This window comes from Genypterus blacodes, unplaced genomic scaffold, assembly GCF_046128005.1.
Source record: "Genypterus blacodes isolate CSIRO-AG114 ecotype Tasmania unplaced genomic scaffold, CSIRO-AGI_Gbla_v1 ptg000030l_1, whole genome shotgun sequence".
NCBI lineage: Eukaryota > Metazoa > Chordata > Actinopteri > Ophidiiformes > Ophidiidae > Genypterus > Genypterus blacodes.
The window spans coordinates 5,216,063-5,240,397 of record NW_027466843.1 but is presented as its reverse complement, the minus strand read 5'-3'; the positions used below and the strand labels follow the sequence as shown (position 1 = coordinate 5,240,397).

General features: G+C 43.6%; 1 protein-coding gene across 1 annotated transcript in view; it reads left to right on the top strand.

The window, feature by feature from the left end:
* dlc1 (DLC1 Rho GTPase activating protein) overlaps positions 1 to 24,335 on the top strand; it is a 70,201-nt gene that overhangs the window by 15,386 nt on the left and 30,480 nt on the right. The window contains exon 5 of the mRNA XM_076145200.1: positions 3,792 to 3,825. Within this exon, the coding sequence (XP_076001315.1) occupies positions 3,792 to 3,825 (34 nt within the window). The remainder of the gene's footprint in view (positions 1 to 3,791; positions 3,826 to 24,335) is intronic.

The window sequence follows — 24,335 nt, the reverse complement described above, 5'->3', positions numbered from 1 at the left end:
AGCTTACCTGACCATAAGCCATCTGCACCAATTTAGCCATTTGCGCTAAGTGGTGGAGAAAAAGGTTTGGGTTAGACTGAGCCCCCTAATCCTTGGCCAGCAGAGACCATGGGTGGTCACACACACATACACACATACATACTGCAGCTGCATTGCAGAGGGTGAGTGGGTGGGGGGGCTTGGGGAAGAGAGGGTGGCGGGGGTCGAGAGAGGCATGGTGGACTGGTTGGTGTTGTTGTGCAAGAGCCACATGCCAATGCCTTGCTCAACATCTCCTGTTATCTCACACAGAGAGGCTTGTGCGTGTAACCACAAACAATGTGGGTTTCATTCTTCACATGTTACCGATCCGTTGCCTAACAGTAGCTGTGACATGTGCCTGACCAGTATAAACATATTGTTGATGTTACGCTTTATAATAGTGATTGTGGTTGGAGTTTCTCCATCCAGAGAGAGTAAACTCTTCTTATTTATATTGGTAACTGCACTATTATTACTGAAATCAAATGGCTTGTGGTAAAACTACTCCTTCAATAGAAATGATAATAACCATCCAGACAAGCCAGCCACCAAATAAATCACATCCAGACACACACACACACACACACACACACACACACACACACACACACACACACACACACACACACACACACACAGCAAAGCAAACACATACCATACCCCCCTGTGCCCTTCCACAAGCCATTTCCAGTAAATTAGTGGCAGTAAATGAGGCAGCTGACGCTTGTGTGCTCTGCAGCCTACAGCTCCCCAGTGGACACCTGACACGACCTGTGCAACCCCACACTGGGACAACCTGCACTGTGGCGTGCCAGGGACAACGCAGGGAAAATATGTGACCGTGGTGCTATGAAAACACTGGTACTTACTGGTACCCAGTCATTCACATTCTTGTTCGGCTCTGTGCTCCGTTGCTCGTATTTATTCAACTAGAATCGGTATTATGACGGAAAACACGGCATTGTGCGAGGGTGAGATTTACATGGTGTGTAAGTGACTTCATGGGTCATTGACAGGAACCAGTGGTGTGGTGTTTACACAATAGGGAGGGCGCCCACTGGTGAAGTGAAATGTCTTGTTAGTGGAGAAGGCACATGGACCTCCCATAATGAATCCGTTATGTTCTGCACATTCTCGCTGCAGGTTCAGGTTTGTAGATGAGAATTGAACCTGAGGGGTGTTAGTGAGGTTTTTGTTTGACGGCTTGTTTGTGTTATTGAATCAAATAATAAGCTCTGGGACAAATCCACACACAGACTGATGCAGCACACAGGGAACTGTGACAAAGGTGCAATACTTACACATACTTCACATTGATGATCTTTAACAATTGTCGTAGAAAGATTGGAGCCAGTTTATGGAGCCATCTTAAATTGGACTGATGAAAAGCAAAAAAGGCAAACGGCTGTAACTGTGATCATGATGAAGACTGAATCATCCTCCTGCACACACACACACACACACACACACACACACACACACTGGGGAATGCAATGAGGACACTGTTGTGGCTGAAAAAGCAAAGCTAATATTACTTCTGGCCAACAGCTGAAACAGCACAGAACACATCTATCCCTGATTCCAGCTCACTTGTTGTTGTTGTATTTGTGCAGGTGATTTAGTAACACTGGAGTGTGTAGGAGTCTTTGACTGGCGCTTCTCTCTTGTTTTGTTTTGGGTCATTATTTGGCAATAAATTGTAAAGCAATCTGTCCTCGGAGGGAATTTTACCCACTATTTTTACGTCTGAAATATGACCCATGAAGTGATTAAATGCTGGCATGAGTCTGGCTGTGCACACATGAACACACACACACACACCCACAGAGGCCCTACCACAGGTGAAGGAGCTGTTTGGAATTCAGATTAAGCGTTTAAGGTATTTATGCCAGCTCACCCAAAAGGTTTCTGAAAGATCTGAGTGGGACAGATTGGGACCAAGACAACGCCTTATCCGGCCTGAATCAGCCAACATGTTGACTATTGCAATCACAAGTATGAGCCCGAGCATTGCAGTCACGCTCCACGCTCTCCTGCCACGTGAAATGCTCATTCGCAGTTGTACTTTTTATGATTCAGTGAGTGAAGAATTTTTAAATCTACATAACAACAGGAATATTCTCTTATCAAACAAAGACCTTTGCTCTTATAGAGTTTTGTTCTAAGCTCTTGGATGGGGAAAAGGTGCTTGGTAGTCCTTGGGGGCCCAGGTCAGATGTTAGGGCTAAGGTTAAGTCAGCCGTAGGATCACTTAAAAACTCTCAAAGGTCTAAATGTGAGTTTGGCAAGCATGAGGTGTGCTTTAGAGATGTAGTGCTAACGGCCTGATAAACACAATGTTGTAAATTCATAAAAGGTTAAACAGAGATAACGTTCATTTGGAACTGAGCTAGATCGACTTTATGTTGCTTGTTAAGTTGGTGCCAAAGTGTAAAGAGGCTTGAAAGCATTCACTAATGACTTTAATGAGTCTGCACAGGAAAATAAGAGACGGGGAGAGAGTTTAAGCTTCATAGTGGACAAATATGAGTGAGAATGTCGCTCGTCCTCGTCTCTCTCTCTCTCTGATCTATTCCAGGGCAGCGTGGATTAAAACAGGTCAGGGTGTGGAGGTCAGTCATGTAACCTGGGGTCAAAAGTCAGAGGCAAGAAAGACCTCTGCATTCCAAATGACTGATGCCCTACACACACACATGCAAGCACAAACACACACACACACACACTCGCGCGTTCCTAATGAAATAACACAAGGCTACTGTTTTTTCCAGAAACCCTTCACTGATGCTGCAGTATTTCCTCGAATCCAAAACAAATCCAAAGAAGGAAATATAATATGCACAGAATGATGACATTCACCTATGACTCCACGCTGTGATTTCACCAGGAATGTCTGACGTTAACGAGCTCTGAGTCAACATTGGATCAGAGGCGAGACACGTTGCTGTGACCTCCAGTGTTATATTTGTTCAAAAGTCTCTGGTGGGCTCACTATCATTTGTGACCATTTATTTAGCCATTTGCACATTGGAAAACTATGCATGGACGCTCGGTGTGTTGCTATGATTAGACTCCTAGGACTCGCTGCATATTTTCAACGTATTTAGTGTTGGTCATCATGCTTAAAAGAACAGAACAGCACAGAAAACGATACGTGGGACCTTTTGGACTCATACATGCACATTCTGTACATGGAAGCGTGGTCACATGCTGTATGCAGAACCTCTGTGTTCTTGTCTGTAGAATCGGATGTTCTTCCGTCATATCTCTCTACACTAATCGTATTCATTTGTACCGTCTGCAGAGATGTTATCCTCACTCAGAGAACACAAGTTACCGTTGATAAATCAGCAGATAAATTCCGCACTAACGTCATTCTGTTCTATTACACAAACACACTCTTACATGTTTGTTTAGGAGTTGGATGTTGCAGTTGGGGAGCATTACTCAGCATGTGAAAACAACTTGATGAAGGTTCTCATGACAGCTTTGACGTTGCGCAAAGGGGAAATGATTTGTATTTGTATTGTATTTGTATGTGTAATGAAGAATACAAAATTAAAAAGCTAAAAAAGAATCAGTTAAGTCTGGATGGGCTGCGTCGGAGGAAGCAAACTTAACGTCTTCAGCACCAACAGGTAGTAAGTAACGCCTGTGATGTCATAAGAGTCAGATTCCCTGACATTCACAGTTTCCTCTTTGCGTTTGCTCTCACATGCTGAATCCTGCTGAATTGATTTGATTATAAAATCATGTTTTCTTCTCTTTCACAGAGCTCGACTGCCTTTCCTGAGAAAGAAAAAGCAGGTGAGTCCTTGACTTTCCTTTCATTGTGTCCTCACACACATGCTGGGTTTGGTTTAAGCTTTGTTTGAGCCTCTGCACACCTAAAGCAAAGATAATGCCATATCTTATTTTTCATGGTTTTACAAAGGCAATTTAGGACAAGAGAGGAGCGAGGCAAAAAGGTGGCAGGAGAAAGAGGGAGGGAGGGAGTGTGTGAGAGGAGGACAGGAACTATGAAACACACGATGCAAGTCCAGATAAGCTCCTAGACTCATCTGTTAAACCATCCAGCCTGTCGCCTTTCCAAGATAACAGCCAGACTGGGTGTCTTGTCTGATCCCCGAAACTTTTGACCCTGTGTTTATTTAACTTTTCACCTCAGCTCTTAGTCTTGGTCAATTTTCAGTTACATTGCTGACGTTTCTACCTGCCACTTTGGTCGGAAATGAGTTAAGCGCATGTGCTTAGTTCATAAAGGATGCTGGTTGTCGTGGCGTTGTCTTTGTATCAGATGCTCCATGACCAAATGTATTCCCTTTATCGCACACACATTTAACTTTAAACACTCCAGACAGCTTTTTAGCGATAAGAGAATAGCTTCTCTGCACTGTGTGACATCGTCCACATTCTGCACTCCTGATGAACCAGCTCAATCTGTGGTGACCATTTGCGCCATTCTGGCTCCGAAACCTCTTTGCCAGCCGTCTGCCGTTAATGCCCGGGGTCATCAGGAAGCTATGGATGGACAGAGCCGCATTCAGACAATCAGCAGGGGGGCAGTGTTCATTAAACACCCCCCTGTGTCGTCCGTCCACTGGTAAACAATAACCAGAGGGGCGGAGAGACGTGGGGAGGATGCTGTCATATTACCCCCTGTTGTCTCCCAGCCTGCTGGGAGTCCTCACTCTCTCTCTCTCTCCCTCTCTCTCCCGCTCTCTAATTACAACCACTCGCTGAAATCCTTTCATGGGAAATGTGCAGGCTGTCAGTATGTTTGTCCGTGTGTGTGTGTGTGTGTGTGCACGCCTACCTTTTGGCCAATGCTCCCTCCTAAATGTTTTTTTTTACAGGGGGACTAAAGCTGCAAAAATGTGCAGCGTCAACTTCAAAGAGGTCAAAGGCTCTCTGCCATTTTTCTTCAATTAAATCACTTCGACTTCCTGTAAGCAAGTTATGTAACAGCCTATGTGATGGAACCCAGGTCTTTTGGGGGTGGGGGGGCGGGGGGGATATGAGTTTTGGGGGGGGGACTTGACTGAGCACAAAGCCCAGTGTTCATTGTGACACTTCAAAGCCCCGTCTGTATGTCCACCATTTAAGCCCCCGGGAATGGCACATTTGTGACAGTGTAACATGGCATGCAACGCCCTGGAGGCTCCCGCTGCTCGGCCATGAAAGGCGGCTCATTCATGGTTAATTTTACTATCTCTGCCACAACACAAGCGCACCACTGATCAACAAGAAGTTTCCAGAGACCGGGCTCTTTAACGGCACAGTCGATCTGACCTTCCTCCGGCACTCAGTGTACCTTCGTGAGCAGTCAGTGTCGCGGCTTCCCGATCACAAAGAGGATGTTTCTAGTTGCAAGCGGTTGTTTAGAGGCGTTGTTAATGTGTCAAGAAGCTCTTAAAAAGCTGAAAATGGATATCTGAAGCTTTAAGTGTCATTGCCATAATTTTCAACCATCACACTTTTCTCATCTTTCGCATTCTTACTTTGATGCTGTTGGTATCTTCTGTACAATCAGCTTGTACATTATCGCTCCTATAGGCCCAAACAATGGAGCCGGTTCACTCCCGCCCTCCTCTTCCTCAGCCTGTTACAGGAGCCCCCCGGAATTATTAGGGTCAAGAATTAAGTATTATTGGAGCTTTGTGTACCGGTTGAGTGGAATGAAAGCATCTACTGTTGAGGGAGTTTAAAAGTGTCAGGATCATCACCAGGCAGATTATAGGTTTCTTTCATTTCAATAGGTTTTCATGAAATTTTCCTTCTGGATGTTCTTGTGCCTGACTGCACGTGTATACCAGTATATATTTGTGTTCATGTTATCCTTTTATCCCCCCCTCCTTACATTACATTACATTACGATCATTTGGCAGACGCTTTTATCCAAAGCGACTTACATTACATTACCACCCTTCGCAGAGGGGGGAGCAATTGAGGGTTCGGTGCCTTGCTCAGGGGCACCTCGGCAGGGGCTCGAACTGGCGACCCTCCGGTTTCCAAGCAGAAGCACTACCCACTGAGCCACTGCCTCCCCTCCTCTCTCTCTTTCTCACACACACACAGACACACTCTCTCCTCACACCAGCATTTTAAAGCCTGTTGACACCACACTTAAAAATTCCTGGTTCCAAGAGTGAGGGGCCATCTTTTTTTCCTTGATTGTAGCTGAGGTTAGAGGCACCGTGCTGGGAGTGCCTTCCTGATCTAAATATAAACTATTGGGAATATATAAACAGAACACAATGACGGGCATCCACCCAACAGCTTGACCTTTTACCTGGACTCCTTTTCTTTCAGACTTAAAGCACATTTGCAGCACAGGAGGAGGGTGGATAGAGGCGGAGGAAGAGAAAACCCAAGGAAAGAGGAAGTGGTTTAGCACCCTGGGTCGGGTCCTAGGCAGGGCAGAGCGGAGTTGGCGGTTCCTGTGATTAACTGGCCCGGCCTCATCTCTTCTCCTCTGTCTGTCTGGCTCTTCTTACTCTGTTTCCGTTTCTCTGTTCTCCCAAATTTCCTGTCTGCCCACTGTTCTTAGGAATTAGGTGACAAACTGGTGTTACTGGTATTGAAAGTTGTGTTATGTGGAAAGTGTGGACTGGGAATTGACCTTGGGGGATCCCACTGTGAATCATAATGTTACACACTTTCAGAAGTCCCCCTTGATGCCTCCTGACCATTGTTCAGTGCAAGCAATACAGACCTATGTAGACTAATGACACAGCCTCTGTTCCAACACTTGGCCCAGTTCTGTGAATGAGATGTGGTGGTATGTTAACAAGTAGTGGCAAATTGAAACATGGTTGAAAATCTGCTTCATCAGATCTGATAAAGGAAATCATTTTGCTGTGGGGATTATCCGCTACATTTGACTCTCAGGGTAAACAACTGTCTAAGTCATTTCAGAACATATGGTATCTGAGAGTCACTGGTCGCCCACGGATCTCGTGACTGACTTTTCGGCTTCCTCAGACCATCACTGCATTCCTCAAAGCCGGCAGAATTCCACAGCAATTTTCACTTATTAGAGGCTGTTAGTGTAATCAGTTACAGCCGACGCGGGATGACTTGCCTTTCCTCTTTGTGACCCGTGCTACTCTTGTCTTGTGTTTGAACCCTGCAGCTACATGGACGTTTTTTTACTGCCACCTCAAAAGGTTCTTTGACAGATTTCCCTGAAGCTCCTTCAGCCTGCAGTCACGTCAATAACAGCTCATGACTGATGTTTGTCTCTGTGTTTTTGTCTTTCTTGTTCCTTTTGCTGCTTTGATTGAATCTGCTTCATCCCACTTTTCTTGCCACCCCTCCATGCACAGTATAGGAGGCGCTGTGTTTGTGCAAGGTCACATTCCTGGCCTCCTCGCCAGTCTACGCCAGCCTCAACACTCCCCCCCCCCTCCCTCCCTCCCTGAACCAGCCCCTCCTCTCCTCTCCCCTCCCATCTGACACACTTTCTCCTGTGTTTCCTGTGTGGCAACTTGTCCTGTACTGTACCTTAGAAGGAGTTCATTCCATTTATATTTCTCACTTCCTCACGTTGCTGTGTGAATTAATAGATGTGAGGTTCACCATCAACACAGAGGATTTTCAAATGATATATATGTATATAACATCTTTATCTTAAATGTGAAAACCTCCTGCATTGTATTTTATATAGGTGTCACACAATTTGGCAACGGAAATCAGATTATTTTTTCTATATTTGGTCTCATGTTTACAATTTTCCAGAAAAAACTATGACTAAGTTACTGACGTCGAAGTTCATAAACTCAACTTTCAAGAGCTGTTTCTTTGGGCATCCGCCTCCTTGGCCGTGGCGCTCTGAACAGGAAACCACTGCATAAAGGGGAATTTATGACAGGAAGTCAGCCTGCCTGACTGCCAGAGTCACAACAACAAACGTCTCCCCTGTACCGAGGACAAGAAGCTTTAAACGGCCTGTGTCATGATTCTTACTTCAGCTAATACCTTCAGTTAATGAATTAGAACATTCTAATCTCGCTTGCTGAGCACCCTTTATAGGCACAATGAGCCGATTACAAATGAGGAATTATTTCTCTGTATTTGGATCGCCAACCGCTGTGTCAGAGCTGATCCAGCACGTTCTTCCAGTGGTAACCAGGGGACTGTAAATCTCACAGTGTTGATGGTGTGAGATGCCCGTGCTGTCCCCAGGCTAATGAATCAGCCAAGGCCCAGCAGCCTCTGTCACTCCCTGGCTGGTTGTATTCCCTGTGTCTGGAGGGGGGGGGAAGTAATGTGGAGCACGGAGGGGACAGAGGTATCGTCTGTATGGATGTATTACATGTGGGATATTCTGTGTTTTGGTATCTTGAGGTGTCTGGTCTTCTGATATCTTGCTATCCGATTCAGCTTGTGTCTGTTGCGGGGCGTACTGTATGTTTACGCACTTGTGTTTGTGTTTGGGTAGGAGAATAGAGTTGTATGGGAAAATGGGGCAGACAGCGCGGCCAGGGACGGCATCTTTGATAGCAGAGTACGACCTGGAGCAGATGGTCACATCAAAGGGACTCTCACACTCAATTACAGTCACGCACGGGCACTCCCACACATACATGCTTCAACGTACCGACACATTTTTGGCATTGCTGAAAAGAATAGACTATAGTGCATTGTTTTTCAAAGACATTTTGATGATAGACTTTCATGCCGTGTTTATATTCGGTGTTTGAAGTCCTCCCAGAAACGCCCTCACCCTTGTTTTTCATCTCCGCTGTCTCTTCCTCCGTTTCTAGGTCAGTATTTTGGCAGGTAACTCTCCCCTGACTCTGTTCTGGAGAAGTTGTAGATACACACTCCTGGCACGCTGCACAGTTGTTTGACAGAGGGGCATTTGGCAAAGCTTTCCTTCCTGAGGCATGAGAACCCCATTGTTTCATACGGACTGCCCTCCCTGCTCCCCCCCCTGTGGGACATTTCTCCTCAAATCCAGGTTACAGTATGTGTTTTGCCCCCCTATCACACATTTCAGGTATAAGAGACACTGAAGGTACAGTGATATGTTGTATACGCGTGGTGTTGTGATGGGAACCCTGACCCAGTTGTGTGTCTCCATACGCACACATATACTTGCATGCAGGAAAGTGATCATTCGATTCAGATTTCACGAAAATTCAAACAGCCAGATAGATCAAATCCCAAACCTTTTCAGGATGTTTGTTTTTCAGTATAGCGTGTTAATCCTATTTTACAACGCCATTAGAGGGGTCATTCCAGATTTGTACAAGTTTATTGGCAGACTAACGGTCCTGAAAAAGCAAAAACGCGGGATTCCACCCTTATCAGTCTCAGCAAACCTCGGGAAAGCCATAAAGTCAATTGGGCGTGATGAGTACAATAGTCTCAACAGGCTGCAATAACACAGCGCTGGGTACATTACCTTCACTGGCTGTGGTAATCTGCACGATTAGCTGATTCTTGTTTGAGCTTAGTGTGGAATTTAATGAAGGGCAATCTGAACAGCACATACTGCCAACATAGAAGGCTTATCTCATACACCCGAGGTATCAAGGTGAGAACACTGAGAAACACACGGAAACATCTTTGTAAGCTCAGTACATTTTCAGAAATTTAAGAATGTGGAATTACGGGAAGGAGCTCTCTTAGCCAATCAATATGTTAACATGCACTCAATAATAATGATTTGACCTCGCTGTGACTAAAGGCAATCACAGTATGAGTCTGCCCATTGAGGAAATGCATGCAGAGCGGCCATGCTACACTTAAAACAGGTCTAGGTCTTGTACTGCTGAATTCAATAACAACAATGTGCAGGCGACATTTGACAGACTCCATTTGTAGAGTCAATTGCATTGTAATCAATAGTGCATCGAAACATATGACTGAACTTCATCACAGACCCAGAGAGGCCTGCTTGCCTAATAGAGGCTAAATCATTGTTATCCGATCAGCTCAGCGGGGAATGGATGTAATGGGTTGGATTGTGTTGTTTTTGTTATAGCTTAACTTGTTACATAAGGTTTACTGCAATGCCTGTTTCTTCATAGCTGACAGCTGTGTGTGTGTGTGTGTGTGTGTGTGTGTGTGTGTGTGTGTGTGTGTGTGTGTGTGTTGGAATACTCTGTTCCTACTGTATTTATAATAAAGTAATGTCATGGGTCGGGTCACTGTTTGACTGAACGGACCGCTAGCTGTGGGAAACACATGTGGACCCAGTGGGAGCAGAGCGTTAAAGCCTGTCAGCTCTTTCTCCTTCACTGGTTCCTGTTCACTCCTCTGACATGAACTAGATCAAGGCTCACTGAATTAGTCGGCAAATGTAATTGTCGACAGCGTATTTGAAAAATGAATGAAGTCTCCATTAAATGCATGCTGGGAAATTTTGCCTGGTAAGGACCAATAAATGTTTTGTAGCTCTTCATACGAGTAAGAGACCGGAAGTTCATTCAGTCAGACAACACACAGGGTTATTGCAACAAAGTGTGTTCTTTTCAAGACATTTCATTGTAGTTTGAACCCTGCAGCTCATTATCCCCAAGAAAATTTAAGACCCTCATGTCTTCTCTCATGAATTTGACATTTTTAAAGGTGTTTTTTTCAACAAGACGGGGAAAAAAGCAAAAATGGAAAATGCACCATTCTATTCAATTCAACGTGCCAAAACTTGCAAATTCCATATCTAAAAGAATGTTCTATGTCCTTTTGGTGCGCCCCTCTATGTAATCTATACCTCTACATCTGTAATATATTCACTATTGACCATTTTTAGGCTTCAATTGCTAAAGTACTTGTACTTGAAAGGACGTGAATGTTGTCCATGATCATCTCACATCATCTCCTGTATGCATTCAGTTATGTGATGCAGACAGACAGGTGACACTCACTTACCTGTTATATAACTGATGATGATTGATGCTGTCTTTGTCGAGTAAACAGATAAGATGAGAGGAGGAAGGTGAAGGAGAAGGGAGCTGAACACAAGAAGGGAGAGATGGTCGTGATGCTAAACCACTCAGATATTCACAGAGAGCTGAAGCTTGTGTCAGAAAGCACTTACTCACACACACGCACGCACACACGCACGTTCACACACACACACACACACACACACACACACACACACACACACACACACACACACACACACACACTGGCAGAATAGAATATGAGTGCATTGCAGCACTGGCTGGATGTGTTCTAGCTGCTACCGCACTGATGCTCGCTGCAGCAGATGGGAGTGTGCAGTCCAGACCAGAAAACAACAGAGTGAGGAAGAGAGGGATGCAGATCACAGCCCGGTGCAGAGCTCAGAATCATCCAGACACAGAGAGGAGCAGAAACGGCTTATGTTTGCCTTCTTCAAACAGATGTAGACCAAGCTAAACCTGAACTCAGCCACATCGCAGCCGTGGAAAGATACTGGATGGACAAAACTGAGAAACACTAGAATAGTAGTTGATAATAGCGGGAACAGCTCTGGGAACAAGTGGGAGCCATAGTACAGTGTCCGTCAGGTCTGTATTGGATTTTGAGCCAGCATGTCTCGCTCCATGAGGCTGTTGCTGCTGCAGAGGTCCTTCAGTGACCACATAAGGTTTTCAACCTCTAAAGCCCTTGATATGCTCAGCAAGAGTACACGAGAGAGTCGACTGGCAGGTGAGTGACAGAACCATAGAGAGAGCAAACAGGTTAACGTACTGTATGTGTCAGCACTTACTGTGTGTGCGTACGCGTGTGTGTTTATGCATACGTGTGTATGTATGTTACTCTACCTTGGATATGTCAGTATGTTTGTGTTGCTTGTACGGGACGCGCTGCACAGCTGCAGTTACTAAGACAATGCAAGATGTGAAACTGCATTGTCATCCTGGTGTGAAAAGAAGCTCCACCACAGGCTTCAGTGAAGGGGAGGTGTTATTGGAATCAATAAAGGGGATTAGATGGATGTGTGAGGATGCTGACTCTTCAACTCGTTAAAGCCACTTAATAGCTGAGGTGTTAGGCTGCGTCGTGCGTCTGGGATGTAAATTGATGGGATGGATGTGCAGACATGTGCAGTATGCTGAACATGCCTGGATTTCTCCGTGCATGCAAGACTTGAGATTGAAGCGTTGGCATTTCCAGAATCAGAATCCAGAGTTTATTTGGACAAGTATGTTCTCACACAGGAGGTATTTGTCCTGGCTTGACAGCAGCTGTGGGTACACATCACACGTTCAAACACACACAAACGAAAAGCAGCATCAATTAGATTGAAATGAAATGAGGATAAAAGGTCAGATAGAATAAATAGAATGGGATGATGTATCCTGTTTGATTCAGGCTGTATTCAAGAGGTAGATGTGTGTGTGACATGGAATCCATTCAGATTATTCTTGATGGATTTTGTGTTGATATTGCTACGTTATAGTGGTAGATTCTCCATCCTACCTGCTTCTGCCACTGTGGTTAGAGTACTGGTCCATGTATTACTCATGAGGTGGATGTCCATTAGAATACACACACCAACTCCCTGGCTAGCTACTCTAGCAGCTTACTTCTAAATAATACAGACAGCAGCAAAGAAAATGGAGGAGCGTTGGCTGTCAAACGGCTGATATCTTCGACAGGTCAAGGCTACTTCAAAGGGTTTTACAGCTGTGATCATCCTTAATGTCTGTAAGGGAGTTTGACCTGCTCCATGATTGAAATCGCTCAATCTTCCAAGTCAGTACAGGTCCTGATGTACTCAAAGAAAACATCAGTGGGAACAATTTTCCCACAGAAAATGAGGGTCAGTGCCCCGTGGCCTAATGTCTCTACTGAAGAACAGTAAGTGATGAATATCCACTGACAAACTCCTGTCAGGCTGTTGCCAAATAGCTCGCTGTCCTACATGAAAGAGGGAAGAGCTGAAAAGTGGGTCAAAGATGATATGACAGGCTCTAATTACTGCTCTTTCACCTACAACAGGGGCCCTCAAACCTTTTCACCTAGATGGACCTTCATGCTGCCCAATGCCCACAAATCCAGCAAATATTGTCTTGACTTTGGTCTTAAACAGCAACCATCAGCTTCTAGAGAGTCCAAACAGTACGAACACATTTCAACACTTGTATGTTGTTTTTCTTAATTCAGTGGAAAATATTGGACAAATCAACCATTCCAAGAGGTGCAATGTTGTCTTGCTGTCTGAGTGAGTAACGTTTGAAATGAAGCCCTGATGTGAAAGCGCTCAAAGCCACAGATGAGGGCTGCACCACATACTTTGAGAACCGCTCTTCAACAAGATTTCGCCAGGATTTTGTGGCTTTGACAGAAATGCACATTTAATGAGAAACATGTCAAGTATGAATTCATGCCTGTGTGTTCCAGCACTCTGTGGGCTGGAACACACTGTACTGTACTGAGAGGGTGTTAGAAATTCTTATTCAGCGTGTGTATAACCGCTTGGATATAGCACTTTATGAACCTCTGAAGGAGTTGGATCGTAAAACACTTAACCATAAATTACAAATCATAAACTGTCCACAACCTTTTCATCTGTACCATATACTTTATGGCTTTGCTATGACATAGTTTAACAGTATATCCCAGTTGAATATGGCTTTAATCTGGATAGTTAGCACCCTGTGTAAAATAGGCTCCATCCCTTTGACTAATTCCGAGGTAAAATGAGCTGTTTCAGAAAAATCAGCGAGGTGTTACCTTGGCGATTATTCACTTTAACATGTGAAGGTGTCATGAGTGTAGTGTGTGATCATGGATGACGCGTGTGCATGGTATAATGCCACACGTTCTCAATGACAGCTTGTCTGTTCTGAGCTGCCTCACGCGTCCTGAAAGCCGATCATCCTGTTGACATTTCCCACCCTCGTCATCTCTATGATCACATCACATATTTAAGCAAGTGTACAGCTCAGGGGGGGAACATGTGCCAGAGAACATAGGATTAATACACTGACCAAACCCTGCAGTCAGAATAGAATGGGATAGATCACCGTTTCGTCAGGCTTTTGTCCCTGGAAGCCCCCTTAAATCAATCCTCTTTTTCAAGAGAAAGGTGTATGAGTGGAGTCTAATGCCTGAGGTTTGAAATCCCAACAAAGCAGAAACCACCAAGGCTGAAAACGAGTGAGTCAAAGAGCTCTCATGATATATAGCTGTGAGAATTCTATTGCACTTTTGCTCAAACTAAAACCTTCTTAAATATCTAAACAGCCCCATCATTCATCTCGTGCTGTAACGCACGTTTAAATGCTTCACAACTGCGTGAAAAAGATGAAAGAAAGGTTTGACCTCTCGATTTTTGCGAGGTGTAAGTCTAACGATGTCTCCGGAAAACACTCAGGAAGAGAGGTGAGCCTGGAATGAGCGGCATGTCTTCTGCGCCGTTTTAACTGGTTGTTGGTAATGACCAGAGAGGTCAAAGGGTGTCAGGAAGTATGAGGCCAGTATGAGAATAGGAGACATCTCACACAAGTACCTGCCTATGAATCTCTCCCAGTTTGTCCCATTCAAGATCAGAATATACATTTTGTGTAATGGTTCATATGAACAATGAAGATTCTAAGTGATTTTAGTTTTACTTGGGATATTCACTGGGTAGTTTTCAGCCACTGTGTCATGATTCTCCCCTGTATCGGGTGACAACCGTGAGTGTTTCGCTGTGCTGCAAGTCGGCTACGAGGCTTTAGTTTGGGTTTCTCCCGACTCCACATGTTGCTTTTGACATGTGATACACCTGAAGTCATCAGTAGCCCTCAGTGGCTCTGCTATGTCTGTCAATGAAAATCAAAGACTGGTTTTGCAGGTCTCCACTTTTGTCACATAATATCTGTGTTTCTCTGCACGTTATGTGTTTAGAAAGCAGTGACGTAAATAAGTAATAACGCAGAGAGATGCTCGTATACTGAATTGTAAACTTGTGCACAAATAAGCTTCACAAATTGTGCATTTAAGCTTTGCAAGATTGATGTTTAATGTCAACACACAAATGCTGAATTTCAAAAAACAAACAGCAAAATATTTGATCAGAACAATCTCAGGGTGTGGCTAGATGAGCTGCCCTGATTGGTTGCTGATCCACAGCAGTAGCATCCGGCGAGTAAGTACAACAAATGTTTTCTCAGAATGTCTCGAGGCCTGATTTCTTCTTTCCATGCCGCGTTTTGCTGACATATTCTCATTTGTTTTGATTATGTATTGGTTCACCGTCCTGTTCTCGCACTGAATATCAAGTTGACCCGAATGTTGCGTAACCTTCGGTTTACCATCTTGTTATCTGCCAGTTCCGGTGTTGTTGAAAAATGTATCTGCCACTGCCCGTGTGATGTAACCATGGATTGCATAAAAGTGAAGGTCATTGCTTTTCCCTCTGTACACTTGTGCTGGCTGGTTACCTGAGAGGCCGACACCGTTTATTATGTCTATCATAATGCCAACTGGCTAATACTGTAATTTAACAACCAGAGCTTTGACAGCCAAGGTCAAGGGAAACTGTAGATTCAGTTTATTTCCTTTAGATTTAGAATGTTTCAGTAAATGTTTAAATATATTGTCGTCTTTTATGTGGCTGCAGATAAATGTTAGCTCAGCTTTTCTGGGCTTCTCAGTTTGAAGGATATTGTGCACAAGCATTCTCATAATGTTTTTTTTTAAAGTATTTCTTAAGTTAATATATTTTTGATTACAATGGATACAAATATGGTTTAAATGAAATGATCTTATTAGATTTCTTTCTCTTTACTCGAAGGCTTTATTAATGTTTAGTGAGCTTCGTCCTGCTGCTGCTGCTGCTTTTACATAACACAGTGTTCCTCCACACTGAGTCACTGAGTTTGCACTTTGCTCTGGTTAGAACACACCAGAGTGGAAAAGGCTGCTGAGGGATTTTCTCTTTTCATGTTTTGTCAATACTTAAATATACAGTATTCCTCAAATATTCACTGGTTAGATAGAGAGAGAGAGAGAAAATAGTTTGGATTATACATTTGTCAACCTGTTTTGTTAGTAACAGTAGCAGTTTTATTTTCCAAAATCTTCCTGTAAAATGACAGAAAGTGTTTCCTGTTTTAAAGGAAGTAATTAGTCATGGAAATCTGAAAACCAGATGTACTTACCCTTTTGCACTTTGTAGCGGGTGCATTCTGAGACCTAGAGACACGCATGTTATTTATTATACAGACACACTTACCTGGAGGCTCAGTTTGCCTGTTATCTGAAGCACGATCTCCGTGTAATCAGTGAGGTTCACCTCACTCCTTAAGCATTTAAGTGAGGATCATGCAAATGACAGGATGGGACATAATGACTGTGGATGGTTGTGCATTCTTTTGACTTTGTTCATGCAATGTGCACAGGTCAGCATTACATGGAAAATATGTGTAAGAATAAAGTCATATACTGTATATTACAGGACTTTTGGGGTAAGCAGAAAAATGTTTTACATAAATGTAATGAGTAATGGTAGAAATGTTATTTTGTTTAGGATTGAATGAAGGCACCCTTGCTGTGTTGGGTGTGTCATTATGCAGTTCTTTTGAAATGCACGTTACTTCCCTCCAATTAAAGACTGTAGATGAACTCTCATGCCGTGTCAATCCCTCTTCAACAAAAAGAGATTTAATCTAGTTAAAAAAATGAGGACATTGGAGAGAATCATCTGTAAATTTGACTTAATTTGGCATTTAATAGAATTTAAATGTGTGTAGACCTATTTATATGAGAGTGAACTGTGGTGTGTATCTGCCAGTTCTTCTTGGGCCACAAAATCCCTACACATGTCCATGCAAACTTGTATTTGACGAAATTGGAAATTCGCCAACATTTTCATCACAGATTCTTTGCTTTGGCTTTGCGCCACAATGAAAAAAAGAACTATGAGATCATGTTGTTCAGTTTGTCTCTGTGTCGTTTTTTGCAGCTAAAGTTTGTATTTACCAAACACCAGTAGCCGTGCTTGTGTAGCATTGGATGTGCATTTTTTCTGCGAGCACAAGGTCTTTGTGTGCAGCTGAAAGGACGGGTCAGTGGGAGGTTCATAGACCTGTTCCTGTTTGAGTCAGGCCTTACTCACTGCTAAACCCACACAGATGTCCAGAGCCTATTGTGGCCCTAGAGAACTCTACAGGGACCCTGCAGGGCCATTTCACGCCTCAAGGATGCCCAAAGAGGAAGTCAAAAGGGGTGTGCCAGTGTGAGATTTCTTTGAATAACAACGCAGCAGGAAACATGTAGCAAATTAGCAACTACAAGATACTTTCACTTTAGGAATGGACTTTTGTATAGGGATGTTTCTTCTTTAAGCTTCAACCCAAAACCTCAGCATATGTTGGGATAAAGTAGTTCCAAGAATTGTTTTTAAAAAGTATCTAACCGTTGACATGGAGCCTCCTTTGCTTTGCTGCTTTAACTACTCATCCCTCTCATCATCCTTCGCTCTTTGTTGGTTTGCAGCATACGGCCATGGTCTTAAACTGTTTGTGGTTTTGTTCCATGCGTGTATTTCAAGCATTGTTAGATTGTGTAAGTTCTTGCAGCTGTCTCTCTCCCTTTAAGACCGCCATTATCTTATCCTAGCACATCTTGATCTGAAAGAGACTTCAGACCACAACACACCAGGCTTTAATTGGTGAATCTTCAAGAATCAGCTTCTGATGTTTTACTATGCGGTTGCCCCCAGTGGCTTTATCTGAGCATTCTCCTCCTCCATTGTGTTGTGAAGCGTTCGCGCTCAATCAGTGGTTGTCACGTTTTAGTACGCCGGTACATTTAGGTCAAGCCGCTGAATTTGCGTGTCTTTGAATAGCAGCTCCTTATTATTTCATCAAGGCTCATGAACAGCACTACTGTGTTCTCCGGCAGGTCAGGAGCATAAAGAGCAAACGGAACATCACAGTGTCTCTGTTTGTCTCCCTTTGAAGCCTACGTGTGTGTCTCTTCAGTGAATCGTGCCACACTTTAAGTATATACAGTATTATCTGATCACCCCTACTGGATCTGTGTGTGTGCCTTTGTGTGTGTGTGTGAGTGTGTGAGTGTGTGTGTGTGTGTTAAGTGACTGCCTCATACCTAAAAGCATGCATGGGCTATGTTTATGTGTTAGCACATGTACTGTATGTGCGCCCTGTAAGATTACCGACAATCTCGACGAGACACGACTATGGGACATGTGCCAGGGACATATTTTCTTTCTGTGCCTCATCCTCCACCTTTTCCTATCACTCTGTATTTTCTTTTTTGTTCCGCAATCTGTACTTCTGGACTGAGAGCTTAGTTCCAAAACATGTCAGTCAAGTGCTCTTTATACTCCCTGACTTTCAGCTATGTGCGTTATGGACCAGGTGCACTGTGACTTTTTTATCCAGGATGTTGTGATAACTTTGTCCTCATTTTTCATCTTTTGGTTGGAATTGTTTTGTCAGGTGGACTTGATGCACACAAACACACATCTTTGAGTAAACACATGTTGATGGTGTTGTTATTGGATATTTCATATCAAGCCACTGGTGTAAACACTGCGTCTGGTATCAACCTGTGTGAGGAGATATATTGGGTTGAATACATTGATTTTTCTCTGCTCCAGTCGGCTTTTACCAGTGAACCAAATTGTCCTTGTACTTGCAGCTTTTTGGGTTGACTGCCTGCTGTGATACATAGATGACGTGTCAGTGTGTGAGGGTGAACCCACTTGAGAAATTTATGATTGAATTAGAGTCCTTCAATGATGTTCCTGTTCAGTGATTTAAAGCCCCCTTCTTTCTGCCCCTGTGCACTCACAAGGACGCTTGTTACGAAGTCTCTGGAATGTTTTGCTAAACCCAGTGACTCCACCAAGCTCACGCCAAACTTATTTACTTTGCATGTTCTGCTCTACGTGCTCTCTCTCTCTCTCTCACTCTCTCTCTCTCACCTTCTCTCTTTAACACCTTGCTTCACTCAATGCTTCTTTTCACTCTCTCATTATAAGACCTCTCACACTTTCATTGAAATACCGATATCTGATTTAAAAAATAAAGACCTTTCAATATTGGCCGTTCACTTCCCATCCACACTTTTCTCAGATTTTTGTCTGAGCTGCAATTAAGACAAAGTGAACCATGTACATATACAAATGAATGTGTTTGTTGCCTGAATTACAGTGTAATCAAAGTTTCAACATGTATGTAAACACACTGAGACAACATCTCCAGACTGCTGTCATCTCACATACTCGTTTTTATCTTAGCAAGTCAGTTTCAGCCTTACAAAATGCAATCATTTTCCGTTTTTCAATATAACAATTTTTTAACTTAATTTGCTCAACCTTGAAAAATCCTGGGCTGGTATGTGGCAAAGCAGGTGGGATCAACCAATCCATCATATACATATCGATAAATGCACTTAAGGTATTTATAAGATTTGAAAACGAACCTCCCAGTGTGTTTCTGCTCTTTCAGTTCTGTTCATTGAAGAGGGACTTGAATCTACACTTCTCAGATCAGATCTCCCACAAATTTCGGGCAGTGGCGGCAAAACTTGCTCCATAAAAAAAGCTGATCAGGCCGAATTATTGTTCCAGGCTTTGCAAAGAGTAAACCTCTTGATTCAAGTTCCCAACTTCTCGTTCATTTCCCTTCGCTTGAAGGTGATGTTATTGTTCAGCGCTGTTTTGGACAGACGCTCCCTTCCCTCACCTACTCAAACAGCCACATATAACTGAGCTGGAACCACACGCCTGCTATTTCAAGTGTCCATTGACATTGTGCTGAGATGGGGCGCAGATCCTTACAGAACCGACACTCGCAGAATCCCTGATCTGGCACAGCGAGGGATTCCCAAAGTGGTGCGCGCAAATATTTGCACACACAGTGGAATTTGTTCCTGCCCCGGTGCTTGAGAATGTCGGATTTCACACCACAGACTTTCAGGCCTGTCCACTCCTACACCTTTCCTCCCTCCGTCAGCAGAAACGGTTTGAGTGCTGCGGTGACTAATGTTGCTTTGTTGGCAGACAGAGCGCTTCTTTCTTAGCTTGGGTTACCGTGTGAGGTCTGCCTCCCCGGCCTTAATCAATACCGCTGTGTAGAATAAGGAGTCGAGTTCTGGCTTTGAGAGAAGGAGACGACAGATCAGAACAAGGAGCTGAATCCAGGATAGAGAACAAGGGGGAGAAATTACAAATGGGGGGCAAGTGTTGTGACTGTGTGCGGCTGAATAGTGCAGAATGATAAAGATGCTATTATGCTGATGTTGGTTATATGGAGGAAGACGACAGATCAAAACACTATGAACTATGGAGGTGAAGATGTGAAGATGTGAGAACCATATGAGGGAGAACATAGCATCTTCTTCAAAATTGGACTTTTGGGTGTGTGAATGACATCTTTTGGAAATCTGGAAAGTTCAGTACCTGCCGTACGCTGCACATGCTAACAAGACTCGTGACCAGTGAGACGATGGCGTGACGACTCGTTGCTGGTCATTAGCCACATTCCGGAAGAATCTATTCCAGATGGGTACTTAGAACATGTTTTAGTACCCCATTAAAACAGTCTCATCTCTGGTGACTTAACTGCTTCTCGGGGTGCCTGATCTCCTGGTATGTTGTTTGTTTACTCTCCAGTGGGCCTTCATTTCCTGTGTCTGCCGCGTTTGTGGCTTATGCAGTCCTCAGCGGGGTTACTAATCTTTAATTTAGTCCAGCAATCCTCAGGAGATTTGGGCCTTAATCCTGTTGCTCTTGTTGGTATTTTTTGACCAAACTAATACAATTGATTAAGGCGCATACATCATGACTCGCTGTTCTGAGTCATGATGGACTCTGACTGTCCTTGTCAATATGATTTAGTGGAAGGAGACAAACTCAGAATCTGAATGAATCCGACCCTGAGATGGAATTTGCTAATTTACCTTTTTTGGAAAGTTTTACATTGTTGTTTTGTCATTTTGTTTATCCTTTAATGTGTCCACAACTATGATGATAAATCCTAACACAGATCCGATAAACACAGCAAGGAATGCTAATGTCTACCTGGATATCCATTTGTTTGAAACAATGCCGTGTCATTCATTAACACAGATGTCTTTCAGTGTGTAGGTGTGTGTGTGTGTGTGTGTGTGTGTGTGTGTGCACTCTGGTCAGAGGACTACAACTCATACTGCTAAAGCTAAGGATTCACTCTAAGACTGACCTACTGACCCATTTTTTCCAGGTGTGATTGACATCTTCTAACTGTCCTTCCAGATTCCTAGTGTCCTGCCAGTAAAGCAAGATGTTATCATCAAGACAACCCCCCCCCCCCCCCCCCCCCCCCCCACACACACACACACAGACACACATACACGAGTACATTTAATTTCCTCAAGCACAGAGAAGTCATTTGCAGACAGAATTCTTCACTAATCACAACATTCTTTACTCCTCACAGCTGTCAAAGCTTATTGTTAAATTTGTAAGGATATTAATAAATCATATTCAGATTAGATCTCTGTCTTTCCAAGCAGGTCACAAGCTACAGAAGCTGTTGTTTGGGGTGGATAATTACATTATTATATTATTATATGAATAGTGGGCAAAAAAAAAAGATAAAATGTCTCAGTTTGGTCTCCAGTTGAAGAAAGGCACTAATGGAGAATTCAGATGAGGCAATCAGAGCCGATTGGACATCATGTCTTCTTGGCGTCAGTGGTTCAGAGAATGCTGGCAGCATCTCTTTAACCACTAAACCTTGATTGCAAAGACAATGAAACGTCTCAGTGTATTCATGAGGTCAACACAAACTCTGCAAACCTTGTGTGTTGAGAACCTTGACCAATGGATGTGAGTGGTTGCTGTGATTTGTCTTAAATGAAGTAATTGTAAGGTGGTGTATAATGTGTCAGCCCATATTCTGTGCTGCGTTACAATGTCAAGGCCCTCTTTGCATGCCTGGGCCTCTCCACACATGTTCCTAACAGCACCGTGGCTTGTATTTGGAGAATGGCTCAAACATCTGTCATCATGATTGGTTCATGCAACAAAACATGCAACCAATCAGTGTGGTGCTCTAAACTGTTTTATGTGATGAATGTGGATTTGTCTCTATATTAAACATTTATTTGCACATGGCTGCATCCACTAGAGAAATTGGACTAAAGGTAAGCAAGATACAAACAGCGTGTAGATGTGCCAAGGACATAGCAGGGCTGAATGAATAACAGATGGCAGGGAGGTAGATAGAGGAGGAAGGTAATAGGTCTCGCATCACATCACCACCCTCATCTCACATCTGACCTGGTTTTTGAATTATTTCTTCCATTTTCCGGAGTGACTGGCATATTTTATTTATGAGGAGGCTCTTCCGACTAGGACGTCTTCCCCTTTTCCGTCTCCTCACATTTTCCACTCTGCATTTGTCATTGTGTTCGCGAGGATCAGAAGATCCCTGACGGTCAAGTGACTTGAAAAATTGAGGACCGTTTTTAAAGCGGCCCCTGAACCTGTAAACTCTCCTCCAGGCACTTTGTTAGATCTGAGGAACAGCGTTGTAAATATGTTTGTTGTCAGATAGAGATGTTTAAGTTGTCCGTATTGGGAAGAATCGAAGGTTAACACAGACAAAAATGCATCAGAGTTATGGGTGCCTTCAGGCTTCGGTTGGACCTTCCAAAGCTTTTTTCCGAGGAGCTCAAAGGAAGAGTTTGTGTCAAGGCAAAATTACGATCAATCACGAGCTGTTTAGTGCAACAAAGGCGGCTATGTTGGCCCTGTATCATCTAAGCTCCCAGCTCCTGTGGGCTTTCTTTAAAAGACCTCTGTTGTCCATTTCATCCCCTGTCATGTGTTTGGTCAGATGTTGAGACGGCCTTCACCCCTGTTCCTTGCTCATCCGTACGGGGACCTTCACAGACCTTTAACATAATCTCTATGTAGTCTGACCACCCACTTCATGTGTCCTTCTCCCGCTCATCAAGAGGTGTTGCTGATGATCTTTCACCTTGTAGTCACTCAGGGATCGTGACCCCTTTGCCACCATGAACGAGTGAACACGGGGCCATTGACTGTTTGTTGTCACCCTCTGTGTCATTCTAGGCCAAACTCCACGTTAACTCCTTACAGCTGGCAATAATGCAAGCACTGGAGCGCTTAGCATTAGCATTTTGGCTAAGTGACACTCTGACAACTTAATGTGTGTGTGTGTGGTTGGGGTCAGGGTCAGTGAAGATGGTGTGTGTTCAGCATTTCTTGGGTTAAAATGCTTTGTCGGGTCACAAAGCGGCTCTCTGCTTTCTTGAACACAATATTGTGCATTCAGTGGAGACCGGGGTTCAAAACAAAATGGCCGATCCATAACATTTTGAACGAGGCATTCTGGGAATGTTATGAAACTGAGTGTTTGTTTGAATTTGCCTGAGGTGATGAGGCAGCTATCAGCCGACCTCTAGCATGTTTGTGACTGTGTGTGTGGTGTTGCCTTTCTCAAATAGCTTTCATTTGAAACGTAATGAATAGTTAACAGGTTCTGTTTCTTCTTCTTCTTCTGTCTGAAGCTTCACAATAGTTTGAGGATTGAGTTCTGTGGGTGAACAACAACATTGGAACCCAGCAGCTTGCAGCTTAAGTTGCTTGTCCTTTGCTTACTGCCTGAAGGCCGTTGGACAAGAAAGGGTTTTTGTTAATGTTTTATGGTTCTGGAGGCAAAGGTTTTTTTTTCCACAGTGATGTTTGTCCCTTGTGACACACTGTCTCAAAACAAGAATCATAATGACTTTGTTGTCCGTTGAGAAAACAGGGATGATTGTTTGTGGTGAGACCTCGTGTCTTGTGATGTCCCGTTGAACTTAATGCGTTCAAGTAAGACATCATAGATTTTCATGTACACAAATAGACGATCATGTGTGCTCATGTTCAACAACCCCAGTCTACGGTTTTTAATCAATAGAGAAAATACTTGTCCTGTAAGTTGGAGGATTTCTGGGATATTTTGTTGTTCACTTAATCAGATCAGAACTTCCAAACTCCCAACTTCCAACAAAACCCAACAACAACAAAACAACAATGTCAATGACCAAGTTCTGACATTATTTTTGTGAGAGTCATTGAATTTTGTAAAATCTTCAGCTTGTGTTTCTTGTGTTTCTATATAACTGTCTAGTGTCTCTGTTTCAAGTTTCCTATTCACCTCCCTGAGGGACGAGGGGGAAATGCGTAAACAGAGAGGGGTCAGCGAACTGAGCCGCAGCCCAATCTGTTGGGCATATGGAGGTTCTGTCATTGCTGCCAACCTCCAGCTGGACAGTATTAGTCTCCCTCAATCCTCCAGAGTTTAGCTCCGGCTCCCCAGGGACGGATGAGCAGCAGCGGCATGAGGTGGGAGGCACAG